Source organism: Stenella coeruleoalba (genome assembly GCF_951394435.1).
Source record: "Stenella coeruleoalba genome assembly, chromosome: 15".
NCBI lineage: Eukaryota > Metazoa > Chordata > Mammalia > Artiodactyla > Delphinidae > Stenella > Stenella coeruleoalba.
Window position 1 is genome coordinate 83,453,137 of NC_137161.1, and position 14,959 is coordinate 83,468,095.

The following is a 14,959-nucleotide window of genomic DNA, read 5'->3' on the forward strand; positions in this document are numbered from 1 at the left end:
CTGCGTTGAGTGCTTCAAAAAGAGGGCAGTTACATACGTTTCCTGCACAAACAACTAAGTTAGCGTCAGGTAAGCTCTGAAGAACTCTTCACTCACTCCACTAGGCCAGCGGCTGTTCAAGTGCCCCCAACTCAAGGAGCATGGGAGAAAATATCAGAACATCTTTGCCTAGTTCATCTTTACCTTGTTCCCCTTGTAACTTTTTCTATGTTTTATAACATATAACATATTTTGGTAGAGCAAAATACATAGTTTATAAAAATAGTATATATATGCTTATTTATACCACAGAGATATAGATATCTCCACAGGGCATGCTCAAAACTTTTTATCTGTACAAGTGTGACCATTATTACATATAACAACTGATACAAATATATTGAGCAGTATGAAGCCGTATGCAAATATAAGGTGCAATTCTTTAAGTTGAGATATAACTGACATAAAATGTATTAATTTCAGGTGTACAACACAGTAAGTCGATATTTCTATATATTGCAAAATGATCACAAGTTAACATCCATCACCTCACATAGTTACACTTGTAAGAGGTGCAACTCCAGCTACGAATCAAAACAAACACTTTCAAAGTTCACCAAGTCAAATCTAATCAACTTCTCTTGACAATTCTCTCAAATTAACTCTCCAAAGCATGTTATTTTAAACCTTACATTTATTTTACTGATCTGAAATGTACTAAGAATGAACATTTTCCTGAAATGGAAGCATTCCTAAATATATTTTTAATACATATTAGAACAGGTTTAAAATAATTCTTAAGAAAAACAGGTCACTTAATGTGGGCCAACTCTCAGGAAAATTAGTTTCTAACTACTTTTATTATGTCCTTGTATGAGGACTTAGTACCATTCAGAAAGATAAAGTGTTGCCAGAATTGTGTTAAAGTATTTTGAATAAGATACTATTCGTGTAGTCATACATTCAATAATGATAGAATAAACTGCTTACTGAAGATCTCCTAGTTCTTTAGTAAATGCAGTAATAAACTATGTATTCAATTACCTTAAAAATACTTCAGTAAGTCAGTAAAACATTTTGGCTCTGAGCCCTTAACCAGCCACCTCTTTTGATACTAGACAGTTACACACATTACTTATATGTTGAGAGCCAGAAATAATTTTCAAGTAATTTCCAAACACGCAGTCACCTGTGAAATGTTTTTTGTGGTTTATTCTCACTGTACTTTTGAATACATACATCTTGGCACACTATATCATACCAAATAAAATATGCACAATTATATAACTAACCATCCTCGGCCCCAGCTCTCTCATCATTTCCCACCCCTCAACCCCCATGTTAAGTCTACGAAATAATAAGCAGCATAAATTATGGCAAACCATCTTATCCACAAAAACTGACACACCCCCTCCCTGCCCCAGAATGAGGGAAGTCTATTCTGAAATTCAAGACAGTATGATTCAGGAAAAGCAAAGTGCAGGACTGGGAGTAAATTCCTGAACTTACACTCTGTACCTCCCCGACAGGTGCCTCCCCCTGCCCCTCAGCGAATGACAAAGGTTGAAAATGGAGCCACAGAGGCCAGAGGGGGTGAGGTGTGCAGGGAGACGAGGTTGTCTGGTGTGTCCACGATCCTCGGGGTGGACAGGAGCAGTCTCTCCCACCAGAGTCCCCACCTGTGGAGGCAGCTGACTTGCTGCCTGACAACAGGCCTGACCCAGTTAGGCAGCTGTGCCCTCTTGGACGGCCAACACCTTCCCTTCCCTAACCTGGGCTATTAATGGCCTCAGGGACATGATGGGCTGGATACCAGTGCTCTGGAAACTAAAAATATCCCAGCCTCTGTGCTCCCAAAAGCCAGGTGGCAAGGCTATTCCCAAAGCGGGCCGGCGTGGGGCTGGGGGCGCAGACACAGCTAATGGGGCAGGGGCTGCCCGGCCAGGTTAGACAACAATGGGCTTGACGGGGGTCCTGCCTGGTGACAGCTCACAAATGTGCTCCAAGGCCACCTGGCTTCACGGCCTTTTTTTAAATTGAAGTATAGTTGATTTACAATGTTATATTAATTTCAGGTGTACAGCATAGTGGATTCAGTATTTTTACAGATGACACTCCATTAAAAGTTATTACAAGATGATGGCTATACAATATATCCTTGTTGCTTATCTATTTTATACATCATTGTTTGTATTTGTTAATCCCATACCCCTAATTTGCCCCCCTCCGTAACCACCAGTTTGTTTTCTGTACCTGCGAGTCTGTCTCTGCTTTGCGTGTACATTCATTTGTGTTATGTTTAGGTCCCGCATATGAGTGATATCACACACTCACAGCTCTCAGAGGTGAGCGTTAGCAGACCTGACCATCGCTGAGCTGAGCACTGAAACATCAGCCTGAGGAGGCAGCTGACACACACAAGCTGAGTAACAAATTGCTCAAGCTGCTACACAGTTTAGAGGATGAGAAACAGGAAGGGCTGGGTCATCTCTGTGTTACACTGAATCATAAGCACAGGAAGCAGACCACAGGGACCAACTTCCTGCTGCAAACCACTCAGCGCGTCCAAATCACACCTGTGCTCTAAGCTGGCTGTGCAGCTCCTGCAGGCCACTACTCTGTCCCCTGCTTCGGTCACCCAGAGGCTCAAAGGTGCGCTCACACGTCCGAGGGCCGAGAGGCGAGAAGGATGGCTGAGCTAGGCTGTGTCCTCTTTCCTCAGGATGTGTGAGGACTCTTCATGTGAAAGCACCCAGCATGTTCTCTGACCAGCAGCCTGTGGCATCCAAGAAACAGCTGCTATTAGTACCATTATCAGCAAGAGCATTAGAGGGAACCAGTGACAAAACGCTGCTGAGGGGGTCTGTAAAGCAGAGGACAGAGAAGTGACCACTGGATGGCAACACGGAAGTGGCCTAAGCACGGACCAGCACATTGCAGTGGGGGACAGAGACCGAGGCCCAGGCTGGAGTGGCCACAGGGGACGGGGAGCAACCAGAGGGCCCCCCGCATGGCCAGAGGGAACACACAGTGCAGCACCTCTGTGGAAGGCAAGTAGGCAATGACTTTGAAAATTATTTACAAATGAGTATAACATTTCCTTTGGGATTCTACACCTATGATTTTTTGCTAGAGATTCAATCAGCGAGCGTTCACGGAGCCCCTAAGCCAGGCGTTGTTCTAGGCGCTGGTATCAGGACAGTGCACCGAGCAGACAAAAAGGGCTCTGTCTTCTCGAACCTTGCTTTCTAGCGAATGTATGTACAAGGACAAGAATGTCATACACACGAGGTTTCTCCCGGCAGTGCTGTTCAGAGAACGGTCAGTTTGGATCAACATCATACACCATATACCAGGATAAATTCCAACACTCTACATTTAAAAGTAAAACATGGGGCTTCCCTGGTGGCGCAGTGGTTGAGAGTCCGCCTGCCGATGCAGGGGACGCGGGTTCGTGCCCCGGTCCGGGAAGATCCCACATGCCGCGGAGCAGCTGGGCCCGTGAACCATGGCCGCTGAGCCTGCGTGTCCAGAGCCTGTGCTCCACAACAGGAGAGGCCACAACAGTGAGAGGCCCATGTACCACACACACACACACACACACACACACACAAGAAAAAGTAAAACATGATATAATGGTACCAGAATAAATAACAGGTGAATTCCTTATATCTTTAGCATTTGGAAGGCCTTTCTAACTATGACAAAACCCAAAAGTCAGAAAAGATTATTAAATTTGACTACATAAACTTCAGTATGGCAAAAACACACTATAAACAAAGTCAAAAATATATTAACTGGAAAAAAATTTCAACTCTTATCACAGACAACTGATAAGGTGTCTGATAAGTTGGTGGGTTTCTTGGTGGCTCCAAGAAACCCACCAACAACCCACCAAAAAATGGGTAAAGAGGGCTTCCCTGGTGGCGCAGTGGTTGAGAGTCCACCTGCCGATGCAGAGGACGCGGGTTCGTGCCCCAGTCTGGGAAGATCCCACGTGCCGCAGAGTGGCTGGGCCCGTGAGCCATGGCCGCTGAGCCTGAACATCCGGAGCCCGTGCTCCGCAACGGGAGAGGTACCGCAAAAAAAAAAAAAAAAAATTGGGTAAAGAACATGTATAGCTCACACACAAAGAGATGCTAATGAGCTTTTCTCTCACACCACCTCTTCCTTTAAGGCAGGCAAGCCTGTTGGCTCAAACACCAAGATACACCCACAGTGCAACCTCCTCCCATCACCTCCCCTGCTGCGCCCTGAGAAACCACCAGCATCCTCTCCTGTTAATCTAAGGGTCTCCCTGCTTCCACCCTCCACTCTTACCGTGAAGTAAGAGTGATCTCTTTGAAATGGCTGAATGCAGAGTTACTATATGACCCAGCAATTCCACCCCTAGGTACATAACCAAGAGAAATGAAAACACATGCCCACACAACACCTACACAAGCACACCTCGCTTTATTACCTTTCGCAGTGTTTTTTACAAACTGAAGGTTTATGGCAACCCTGCATTGAGCAAGTCTATTGGCGCCATTTTTCCAACGGCATTTGCTCACTTCGTATCTGAACATTTTGGTAATTCCTGCAATACTTCAAACTTTTTCATTACTATTGTATTTGTAATGGTGGTCTGTGATCAGTTACCTTTGATGTTACTACGGCAAAAATGATGATGACTCAATGGAGGCTCAGATGATGGTTAGCATTTTTTGGCAATCAAGTATTTTTTAATTAAGGTATGTCCATTTTTTAGACATAATGCTATTGCACATTTAATAGACTACCTTATAGTGTAAACATAACTTTTACATGCACTGGGAAACCAAAAAGTTCACGTGCCTCGCTTTAGCACGATAACCGCTTTATTGCAGTGGTCTGGAACCGAACCCACGATACCTAAGGTGTGCCTGTAGAATGTGCGTGGCAACAGCCAAAAAGTGAAAAACACCCAAAAGCTGAAAAAACAACTGACGGACATAAAAGACAAGACTAAGGAAATTACAGATTGGATGAGACTAAGGCATGGCAACTAAATGCACTGTGGGGTCCAGGGATAGAAAAAAATTCACTGGTGGAAAAAACTGGTGAAATCCAGAGTATTGCACCAACGTTAACTTCTTAGTTCTGATGCCTGTACTCTGGCCAGGTAAGATGTCAACATTAGAGGAAGCTGGGGGAAGGGTCTATGGGAACTCTCTGCACTGACGTGCAACCTCTGTAAGTCAAATTACTTCAAAGTAAAAACTAAGCAACAAACCAAAAAAGTGATCTGTTCTGTCTGGGATTTATTTAAAATACTCCGGTGTGGGGTGATTAGATGAACACAGTGCAGGACTGGGGAGAAAAGATAAAACAGGATTAGCAAAGAGTTGATCCTTACTGAAAAGAAGTGATGGATACATGGGGTTTATTATACTACAAGTGGCCCTCCATATCTGCAAGTTCCGCATCTGAGGATTCAACCAAGAGGAAATAGAAAAAAATAGAATTTTTGGGGGGGGGGGGAATTTCCAGAAAGTTCCAAAAAGCAAAACTTGAATTTGCTATGTGCTAGCAACTATTTACATGGCACTTACATTGTGTTTACAACTATTTACATAGCATTTACATTGTATTAGGTATTAAAAGTAATCTAGAGATGATTTAAAGTATAAGGGAGGATGTACACGGGTTACATGCAAATACTACACAGTTTTATACAAGGGACTTGAGCATCTGTGGATTTTGGTATCCCCAGGGGTCCTGAAACCAACCCCTTGCAGGTACCAAGGGACAACTGTACTCCACTTCTGTGTATATTTGAATATTCCCGTAATAAAGGTTTTTTTATAATATGATCTTTAGAGAATTCCGTGGCAGTCCAGTGGTTAGGACTCGGTGCTTTCACTGATGGGGCTTGGGTTCAATCCCTGGTTGGCAAACTAAGATTCCACAAGCCATGCTGCGCAGGGAAAAAAAAAAAAGATCCTTAAAAGAAAAAATAAACCTTTTTTTTTAAAAGAAGAAAAAAATGATCCTTTATAAAAGCAAATGAGATTAGGTCACATCTCAGTGAAATGTTTCCCATTTCACTCAGAGTAAGCCAAAATCCTTAAAAATGTACAAGCCACTGGACCCTGGCCACACCCCCAAGTTTGCTACTGTGATCATTCAAGAACAAAATTAAGAATAGGCTCTTAGAAACTTCTATGGCAACTTAACACTGCCACAACAACCAACAGCATAATCACTTTTCTAGTACTTTAAAAAAAAACTGCAGTAAAATATACATAAAATCTACCATCCATCACCACCACACATTTCTAGAACATTTTCATCATTCCAAACTAGAACTGTTTCCATTAAACAATTCCCATTCCCCCTCTCCAGCCCCTGGCAACCACCTTCTACATTCTGTCTCTATGAATAGTGTTCCTAAGGTTCATCAAGCTGTAGCAGGTATCAGAACTTTATTCCTGGGACTTTCCTGGTGGTCCAGTGGTTAAGACTCCTTGCTTCCACTGCAGGGGGCACGGGTTCGACCACTGGTCAGGGAACTAAGATCCTGCAAGCTGCACGGCACAGCCAAAAAAGAACTTTATTCCTTTTCAAAGATGTATAATTTTGCATTGAAAGTATAAAACCTTCTGTTTATCCACTCATCTGTTGATGGACACTTGGATTGTATCTACTTTTTGGCTGTTGTCCATAGTGCTATGAACATTGGAGCACAAGTGCCTGAGCCCCTGTTTTCAAATCTTTGGGGTATACACCTACCAGTGAACTTGCTGAATCATACAGTGATTCTATGTTTAACTTTCTGAGGACTTGCCAAACTGTTTTCCATAGCAACTGCACCATTTTACATTCCCACCAACAGTGCACAAGGGTTTTAATCTCTCCACATCCTCGCGTTCTTTCCCTCCCCCTCACCCCATAATAGCCAACCTAACGGGTGTGAGGTAGCATCTCGTTGTGGCTTTGATTTGCAGTTCCCTAATTCTTCTCTCCTAGCACTGGATTTTATTACCGCCCTGGCAGAGGAGAGGCATCCTAGGGGCAGTGCCAGGCCAGGCGAGGGCTGGGCAGGGGGAGTGTTTCTCAGCCTGTGTGGCTGGGCTCAGATTTGGAACTGGAGCAGTTAGTGAGGGCTCTTGGAAACTAAGCCTGGCGTGGGGGTCCCTGGGTCTGGGTTGGGAGACTGTCAGTGAGAAACGAGTGGTCACTCACCCTTCAGGTCCATGAGTGTCCCTGGAGTGGGATGGGGAGAGATGGGAGGAGCCGAGTCTCAGGGAGAGAAGTTGACCCGGTGGGTCTGTGAGAGCCCAGAGGCAGGGGGACACTGCGTCCACATCCTGCAGGGCTGGTATGGGGAGAGGCGCCTGGCCACCAGGGCCCCTCCTCTGGGCATCCCATGGGGCCACAAGGCTGAAGTGGGCAAGCTGGGGCTCAGAGGTCATCATAATGATGTGTCAGGGCCTCACCATAGTTGGTGGACTGGCTGCCCACAAACATGTTCCAATTGCCCATCTTTTCCTGGGTTTACTTGCCATTGATCTATCTTCTTTGGAGAAATGTCTATTCAAGTCCTTTGCCAATTTTTGGATTGGGTTTTTTGTTGCTGCTGAGTTGTACGAGTTCTTTACATATTTTGGACATTAATCCTTAACAGATATATGGTTTGCAAATACAGGTGACCCTTGAACAACTTGGGGGCTAGGGACATTGACCCTCCTCACAGTCGAAAATCTGAGTACAACTTTACAGCAACCCTTCCTATACATGGTTCCTCCGTCTTTGCAGTTCCACATCTGAAGATTCAACCAACCTCAGATCACGCAGTGTTAACATATACTACTGAAAAAATTCTGCGTATTAGTGGACCTGCACGGTTCAAACCTGTGTTCTTCAAGGGTCAACTATACTTTCTCCCATTCTGTGAGTTGCCTCTTTCACTCTCTTGATAGTATCCTTTGATGAACCAATGTCTAATATTCACAGTCCAATTTATCTTTTTCTTTTGTTGCCTGTGCTTTTGGCAAGAAATCATTGCCAAATTCAGTATCATGAAGATTTTCCCCTACATTCTAAGAACTACATTCTAAGAACTACATTTAGTTCTTATGTTTAAAAGCAATTCATTTCTATTGGATCTTACAAACCTATCAGGAGATGCTATGGTCTGAATGTTTGTAACCCCCCAAAATTCATATGCTGAACCCCTAACCTCAAAAGATGATGGTATTAGGAGGTGAGTGAGATTAATTTTTTTAAATTTATTTTTGGCTGCGTTGGGTCTTTGTCACTGCGCGCGAGCTTTCTCTAGTTGCGGCGAGCGGGGGCTACTCTTCGTTGCAGGGCGCGGGCTTCTCATTGCGGTGGCTTCTCTTGTTGCAGAGCACGAGCTATAGGCACGCAGGCTTCAGTAGTTGTGGCACACGGGCTCAGTAGTCGTGGCACATGGGCTTAGTTGCTCCACGGCCATGTGGGATCTTCCCGGACCAGGGCTCAAATCCGTGTCCCCTGCATTGGCAGGCGGATTCTTAACCACTGTGCCACCAGGCAAGCCCCAATTAATGTTCCTATAAAAAGATGCCAGAGATCCCTAGCCCCTTCTACCATGTGAGGACACAGCAAGAAGGCACTGGCTACGAACCAGGAGGGTCCTCAAGAGACCTTAACCATACTGGTGCCTTGATCTTGGACTTCTCGGCCTCCAGAACTGCGAGAAATTAATGTTTGTTGTTTACAAACCATCCAGTCTGTGGAGGTGAAGAAACATTGGCCCTTCTGCACAGATCATGTGAGGAGGAATGCCCAGGCTCTCTCCTGAGTTCGGGCTGCCTCCTGGTCCTGGCATGCTTCTCCCTGCTCTAGGTATTGACAAGTGTATTTATGAAAAATTTTTTAAATGTGCTACTACTTAGATGGTTTTTAAACTTGCTTTTCTTCACTGTATATTTGGTGGATACCTTTTAACATTAGTACATATAGACCTAATTCATATACTTTAACATCTGCTTGAACCATTATGTGAGAATTTACTTCTAAGACTTTTTAAAAACTTGAGTCAAGGATACAGGTGTTCACTGTACTATTCTTTCAAATTTTATGCAGGTTAAAAATTTTTTAAAATCTACTTCAACCTATCTTTAGAAGTGGAACTTTTTTCAAAAGTTTATGAAAAACCATGATTATGAATTCCCTTGAAAGATAGGAAAGATTCCATGGTATTTTTATGTGTCCTACATGTTTGGAATTTTCCATCTCAAAGTATATAGCTGTTCAATACCCCAGAAGCCAGAACAAACTCCTACGTTTTACTGAGCTCATGCTTCTGACTTTGCCTCTTAAGCTTTTATGATGTTCCTTAATAGTCTATAATTTCCTCCAACTTTCTTCCAGGAGCTTGATGTAGATCAAGCAACAAAATAAAACTCACTTCAAGCTGCAGTCGACCCTTGGAATCTTTACTACTTTTTGAAATTGTCCGGCCATAAGATGATTTCAATCAGTCAAGGCCAACGTCCTGGCAGTCCAAGGCACACGAGCCTCTCAGTCCCAGCCTCCGGCCACCTCCCACTGCCCTGGGACACGCAGAGCTCTCGCATGGGCTGCAAGGCTTCTCTGCTAAGCCGGGCATCTCCATGGCTAAAGCCCTCATCCCCTTCAAGTTTTGCTCATCGCTAAGGCCCACTCTGAGTGCTCTATTTGGAACAGCACCCAGCTTCCCCAGCCCTGCGTGCATTCCTCAACTCTTTTTACCTGGTTGGAAGGAATGAATACAGATTTTCAAGTGATAGGTGAACACTGAAACCTATGGAGCTATGGATCTAGAAAGTCTTTCGGAGAGAGGAGCCTGAAGAAGAGCAGTTAGAAACAAAACAAGGAGACAGGCCGCAGAGGACAGGCCAAGAGAGGTTCTCGGCCTGGCCAGCTCAGCACAGGGCTGTGTGGCTGCCTGCTCAGAAAGCCAAGGCCACAGCTTGGTCTGACAACTATCCCTCACCTTCATGAAGTCACCTTCTCCAGCTGTTCTCTTTCAGGCCTCCTCTTTTCATGGTTACGCGAATCTAGGGGACCTGGGGCTAAGATACTTGATTCTTTCCACAGGCAACGTAACTGAAACATTGTAGGCATAACTTGTTCAATTATAGCAGGTTCTCAGAGCACTTTTTTTCATCTTCCTTTTACTACATTTAGTATTTGGTATGGATTCTCATTTTTTTCAATGCTTTGTATTTCAGATTATATATAAATAAGGAGGATGCTAATGACTCTAGGAGATTAAGCCTTGCTTGCAAACGGTATTTTTAAATCATAGCCCTTCTCAGTTTACAAAGCCCTTTGCATCTATTTTCTCATTTAATCACTCTCAAATTGAAGAAGAGGCTTCCCTGGTGGCGCAGTGGTTGAGAGTCCGCCTGCCGATGCAGGGGACACAGGTTCGTGCCCTGGTCCGGGAAGATCCCACATGCCGCAGAGCAGCTGGGCCCGTGAGCCATGGCCACTGAGCCTGCGCGTCCGGAGCCTATGCTCCACAACGGGAGAGGCCGCAACAGTGAGAGGCTCACGTACCGCAAAAAAAAAAAAAAAAAAAAAAATTGAAGAAGAGGTATCAATCTCCTTAAAATGCCCGGCTACCCTACTGACAGATGGTTTGGGGGTCCTGAGTAAACATGTGGGACAGAGTTCTTTATTCATTATGACTCACAAAACAGGCTCCAGCGCCCCTGCAAGGAAGAGGATGGACAGAGTGTCCTGAGTAAGCAGGTGGCTGTGAGTTGGCCCATCCCCTTACTCTTGTCCCCTATTTCCTGTTGCACTTCTCTTTACCAGAGGCCATAATCATTAAACCCTCAAGTCAGGTAAGTCAATGATCTTCCACCAATGAACAGAAACTCTAAACCTGCAGGGGAGTTTAAAGCAGCAGATGGAAATGTTACAGTAAAGAGACACCCCAACTCCCACCTTGCCCCCCTCAGCATGCGACAGGCTGCTGATGCACTTGATCCAAGCCCAAGATCACACCTAAAATCCTCACGTAGTTCTCAGACAGCCCTCCCGCAAGGTACCCGGCGACCACCTTGTCTGGGCCTCCCCACCTCCCACTCACTCCTGAACTGACCAACAAAGCCCACACTCTACAGCCAGAGCGTCCGAATTCCCCAGTACTCTAAAGCTGTGCTGTACCTGGATGATGACTTGACATCAAGTCCACCAAGTCATCCATTAGCCTGGTGTACCCAGCTCTCCCTACTGCCCACGCCATCCTCACAGAGCCAACTTCCCGCCTCCAAAATGCATTTACCCTCAATCATGACAGTGCAAACTCCTTGTTATGAAATCTGTATTTGAACAACCTTTCCAGAGATAATCCTACTGCCTTACAAGCAACTGAGAGATTTGGAAACCCTCAGCATCGTAATAGGAACAGACTCCTCTGCTCCTTGTTGATATGAAACAAACAAGCCTTCAGCACTCTTGCAGTGAAGAGAGCAGCTGCAAGATCATACCGATTGGTGACCCGAAAAGATCCTCCTTGGTGACCCCAAAAGACCTCTCTGAAAGCAGAACCTGGGTGTGAGAATGTATCAGCATTCAAAGAGCCAAGGAAGAGCACTCGAGGTGGAAAGAACAGCAAGTGCAAGTGCCCAGGGGCCGCAAGGGCTTGGTGCATGCTAAGAGTACATAGAAAAATAAGAGAAATGATAGCAAGCAAGGAACAGGCCAGGGGAGAGGTTAGAAAGGTGGACAGAAATCAGATCTGCAGGATAGAAACATGTGAACTGCATTCCACATGCAATGGGAAGCAGTTTTTGTTTTCTGTTTTTTTGTGAGGAATGACACAATCTGATTTATGTTTTTAAAAGACTTCTCTAGGGCCCTGTGGAGAATAGATAGAGGCACCTGCAATAGGCCTGGTGAGTGATTATAGTAGCTTGGACTAGGGGAGTGGTCATAAATAGCTAAGTAAGCATATGAGAAAGCTGATTTTTTTTTTAATGGTACAAAATTGAGTATTTTCAACATTACGTAGGTTTTCTCTTACAGTCATTCTTGTGATTTTTACAGACGACTGCAAATTATAAATGTAACACTAGAACAAGAGTTTCCAAAGTGGCGCTTGGGGTCAAATATTTTGTTTTACCCACAGTTTATTTTTTGTTAAGTTGATATTTAAAAAATCAGGATTTCCAATTTCTCTTGTAAATTGCTATATCTGACAAACAACAGTTGGCTAGTGACAAGTGGATAGAGCACAGGCTTTCTGATTTACCCCAGTCCCCACTCCCAGCACCCTTCTTTACACATTGATACCACATGCTGGAAAGGTATCCGAGTTTTCTACTCCTTTTGTCAGGAACCACTTAAGGATGCCACAAGTCCCTACTCACATAAAAGTATCTCAGTTTGGACCCTGAAATAGAGAGGCAGGTTCATCCCAACTCACCTGAACACAATTTTGATGAACAGTGGGTTTTAAGTTTTATGTGGCCTGCCAGCACCAGTGACAGGCACCCAAAACTTCCAGTTCAAGCTTAGAGACAATTATATTCTGATACAACTAAACCAAAGGGAAAAAGAAAAACACCTGCCCCGCCCATGTCAATACTGCATACTCCTACTCAGGCTTCCTCATTTTGCACACCAGGGAGCAACACAAGTACCACCGGACTGTAAGCTCTCGATGGACAGGGACCCATCCCTCCATCACAGAGCCCGTGCCTCGCACACAGCAGACAGTCCACCACGTGAAAACGAAATCCAAGACACGCTCAGCACTTGGCCATCTATGACACACTTGGAAAGGAATAATTCTCAATTTGATGACTTTCCATTCCACCAGAAAAAGGCATCTGGAATTTGAGGGATGTAGAAATGTCAATCATTTATAGCAAAGATGATCTCCAAGGCGCTGGGTGTGTGCGTGTGGTGTGTGTGTTTGTGTGTGAACTATTTCACACCTGAACTGTTTCGAGCCTCTGAACCTTTGCCTCTCTACCTCCTTCCACCTCGTTTTCTCTCATCACCCCCACTCCTTTCACCACCACCCACCCCCGCCAGGATAAATGAGATAACTCCAGCAGAACACTGGTTAACATTAACTAATCCCTCTTAAGTTTTAATTCTTTTCAAAGCTTCATAAAGTTTGGGAACTAGAAAAGTCAACCATAAACTCACCCCCCACCCCCGCGCCCCAGAATTTGCAATTTTCTGGGCAAAATTTCCTCTTCAGGGCCAGGGCCTTTGGCGCCCGTGGCAGCATCCACCTGCCTGGCCGCGGAGCCCACGCCCCAGCCGCAGGCCCGTACCCGAGGCAGGCCGCTTCACGTCCCCACCCCGCCTCGTTTGCGGAACAGGGATAACAATAACCTCAGCGGGTTTCTCCCCCGTGGGGTTGCGGGAGAAATGCACGGCGTTTGGCATACATTCAGCATCCAGCTTGGCAGCTCCCGGCGGCATCTGCATCGTCCTGGGCGAGGTGGGCCGGGCCGCGCTGGGCGGACCGGCGCTCGGGGAGGGTCGGGGGACAGGGGCCGGGCGGGCGCGGCTCACCCACCTGCAGGCGGACGTTGAGCATCATGGAAGCCACGATGTAGAGGTAGGGGAAGTTGATGCGCAACCGCCAGGCCAGGTCGAAAAAGATGAGCAGCGTGCGGGTCAGCCCCTTGCAGAAGACCCCATAGGAGCGGGCGGCGGCCGAGCGCGACAGCCGGACAGCCAGGCCCGACAGAGCCGCCGCCATATAGACCGGCGCCCGCCGCCCGCCCGCCGCGCACCGACCGGCCGCGGACCCGGCCCTCCCGGCTCCGAAGCCTGCCCGCCCGCCCTCTCGGCGCCGCGACGCCTCCGGGCCTCCACCCCGGCCGCTGGCCCGCTCTGAGGGAGCGAAGGAGGCGGCGGTGAGGCGGGCGGGCGGGCCGCGGGGAAGGGAGTCCACGGGGAGGGGAGTCAACACGTCACGCTCGGGGAAGAGCCGCAGCGAGCCGAGGCCAGGTCCTAGCCCGGCCGCGCAGCCTGACGTCACACTGCCCGCGCCGCGCCTGCGTGCCCCGGCCCCGCCCCGAGGCTCCGCCCAGGCCCCGCCCCCGTTTACCTTCCCCAGGTGAGAAGCGCATGCGTAGACTAGGTGGCGCGAAGAGGCCGGCTGATTGCGCTGTGTTCGTCCGCCCCCTAGTGGAGGAGCTGAGGAGCTGAACAGTGGGTTTAGGGTGGCACAACGACGTCAATGTACTTAATGCTGCTGAACTTTAAAATTATTAGAATAGTAAATTTTGTGTTCTGTGTCTTACCACAATTAAAAAAAGAAAAAAAGGAAAGCTTGGGGCCAACAGGCAGAACTTACTCCTCGTGTAGATTACAGTGTCAACTTACATATAGTTTAATCTTTTAATAGTTATGATATTAATTATAAAGCCTCTGATGTAAAAATTTAAAATATTGAAACTTTCAAAACTTCTAGTGTTCTGTGGTTTTAAGCGGATTTTTTTTACAGTGAGTTTTTACATTCCTGCTTAAGCATATAGGTTTCTATTAAAGATTTGTGGGCGGTGTTTGTGTTTCTCGTTTCAGACACAGTATTTCATGTCATTACTTAAGCCCACCCAAGAGAAAGTCTGGGAATGTAGTTCAGGTGGGAAAAAAGTTTCATTGGTTAAATGAAAAACAAGTCAAGTCCTTTAAGAAAGAGACAATAGAAAGCAACAGTGTAAGATGGATTTAAATGTATTTAAATTTAAAAATCCTTTGTCCCCAAATGGATTTGTGATAATAATTGTTTTAAAAAATCACTTAAGGGACTTCCCTGGTGGTGCAGTGGTTAAGAATCCGCCTGCCAGTGCAGGGGACACGGGTTCGAGCCCTGGTCCGGGAAGATCCCACGTGCTGCAGAGTAACTAAGCCAGTGCGCCACAACTACTGAGCCTGTGCTCTAGAGCCCACGAGCCACAACTACTGAGCCCACATGCCACAACTACTGAAGCCCGTGCGCCTAGAGCCC

At 46.1% G+C, this 14,959-nt stretch overlaps 1 protein-coding gene across 9 annotated transcripts in view; it reads right to left on the reverse strand.

Annotated features, from left to right (window-relative positions):
- The window catches only part of LOC307198203 (small integral membrane protein 10-like protein 3), a 31,120-nt gene extending 17,162 nt beyond the window's left edge, over positions 1–13,958 (reverse strand). For 6 of the 9 annotated variants that reach the window (XR_013831580.1, XR_013831581.1, XR_013831582.1 and 3 more), the window contains exon 1: positions 13,520–13,958. Coding sequence is in view for 3 of the 9 variants with exons in the window: in XM_079944955.1 (XP_079801081.1) it covers positions 13,520–13,705 (186 nt within the window). In the remaining 6 variants the exon portion in view is untranslated. Of the gene's footprint in view, positions 1–2,612; positions 2,756–13,332; positions 13,482–13,519 lie in introns of those variants that run through there. The other 3 variants (XM_079944956.1, XM_079944953.1, XM_079944954.1) reach the window with 3 other exon arrangements.
- Between the last annotated feature and the right edge of the window lie 1,001 nt (positions 13,959–14,959).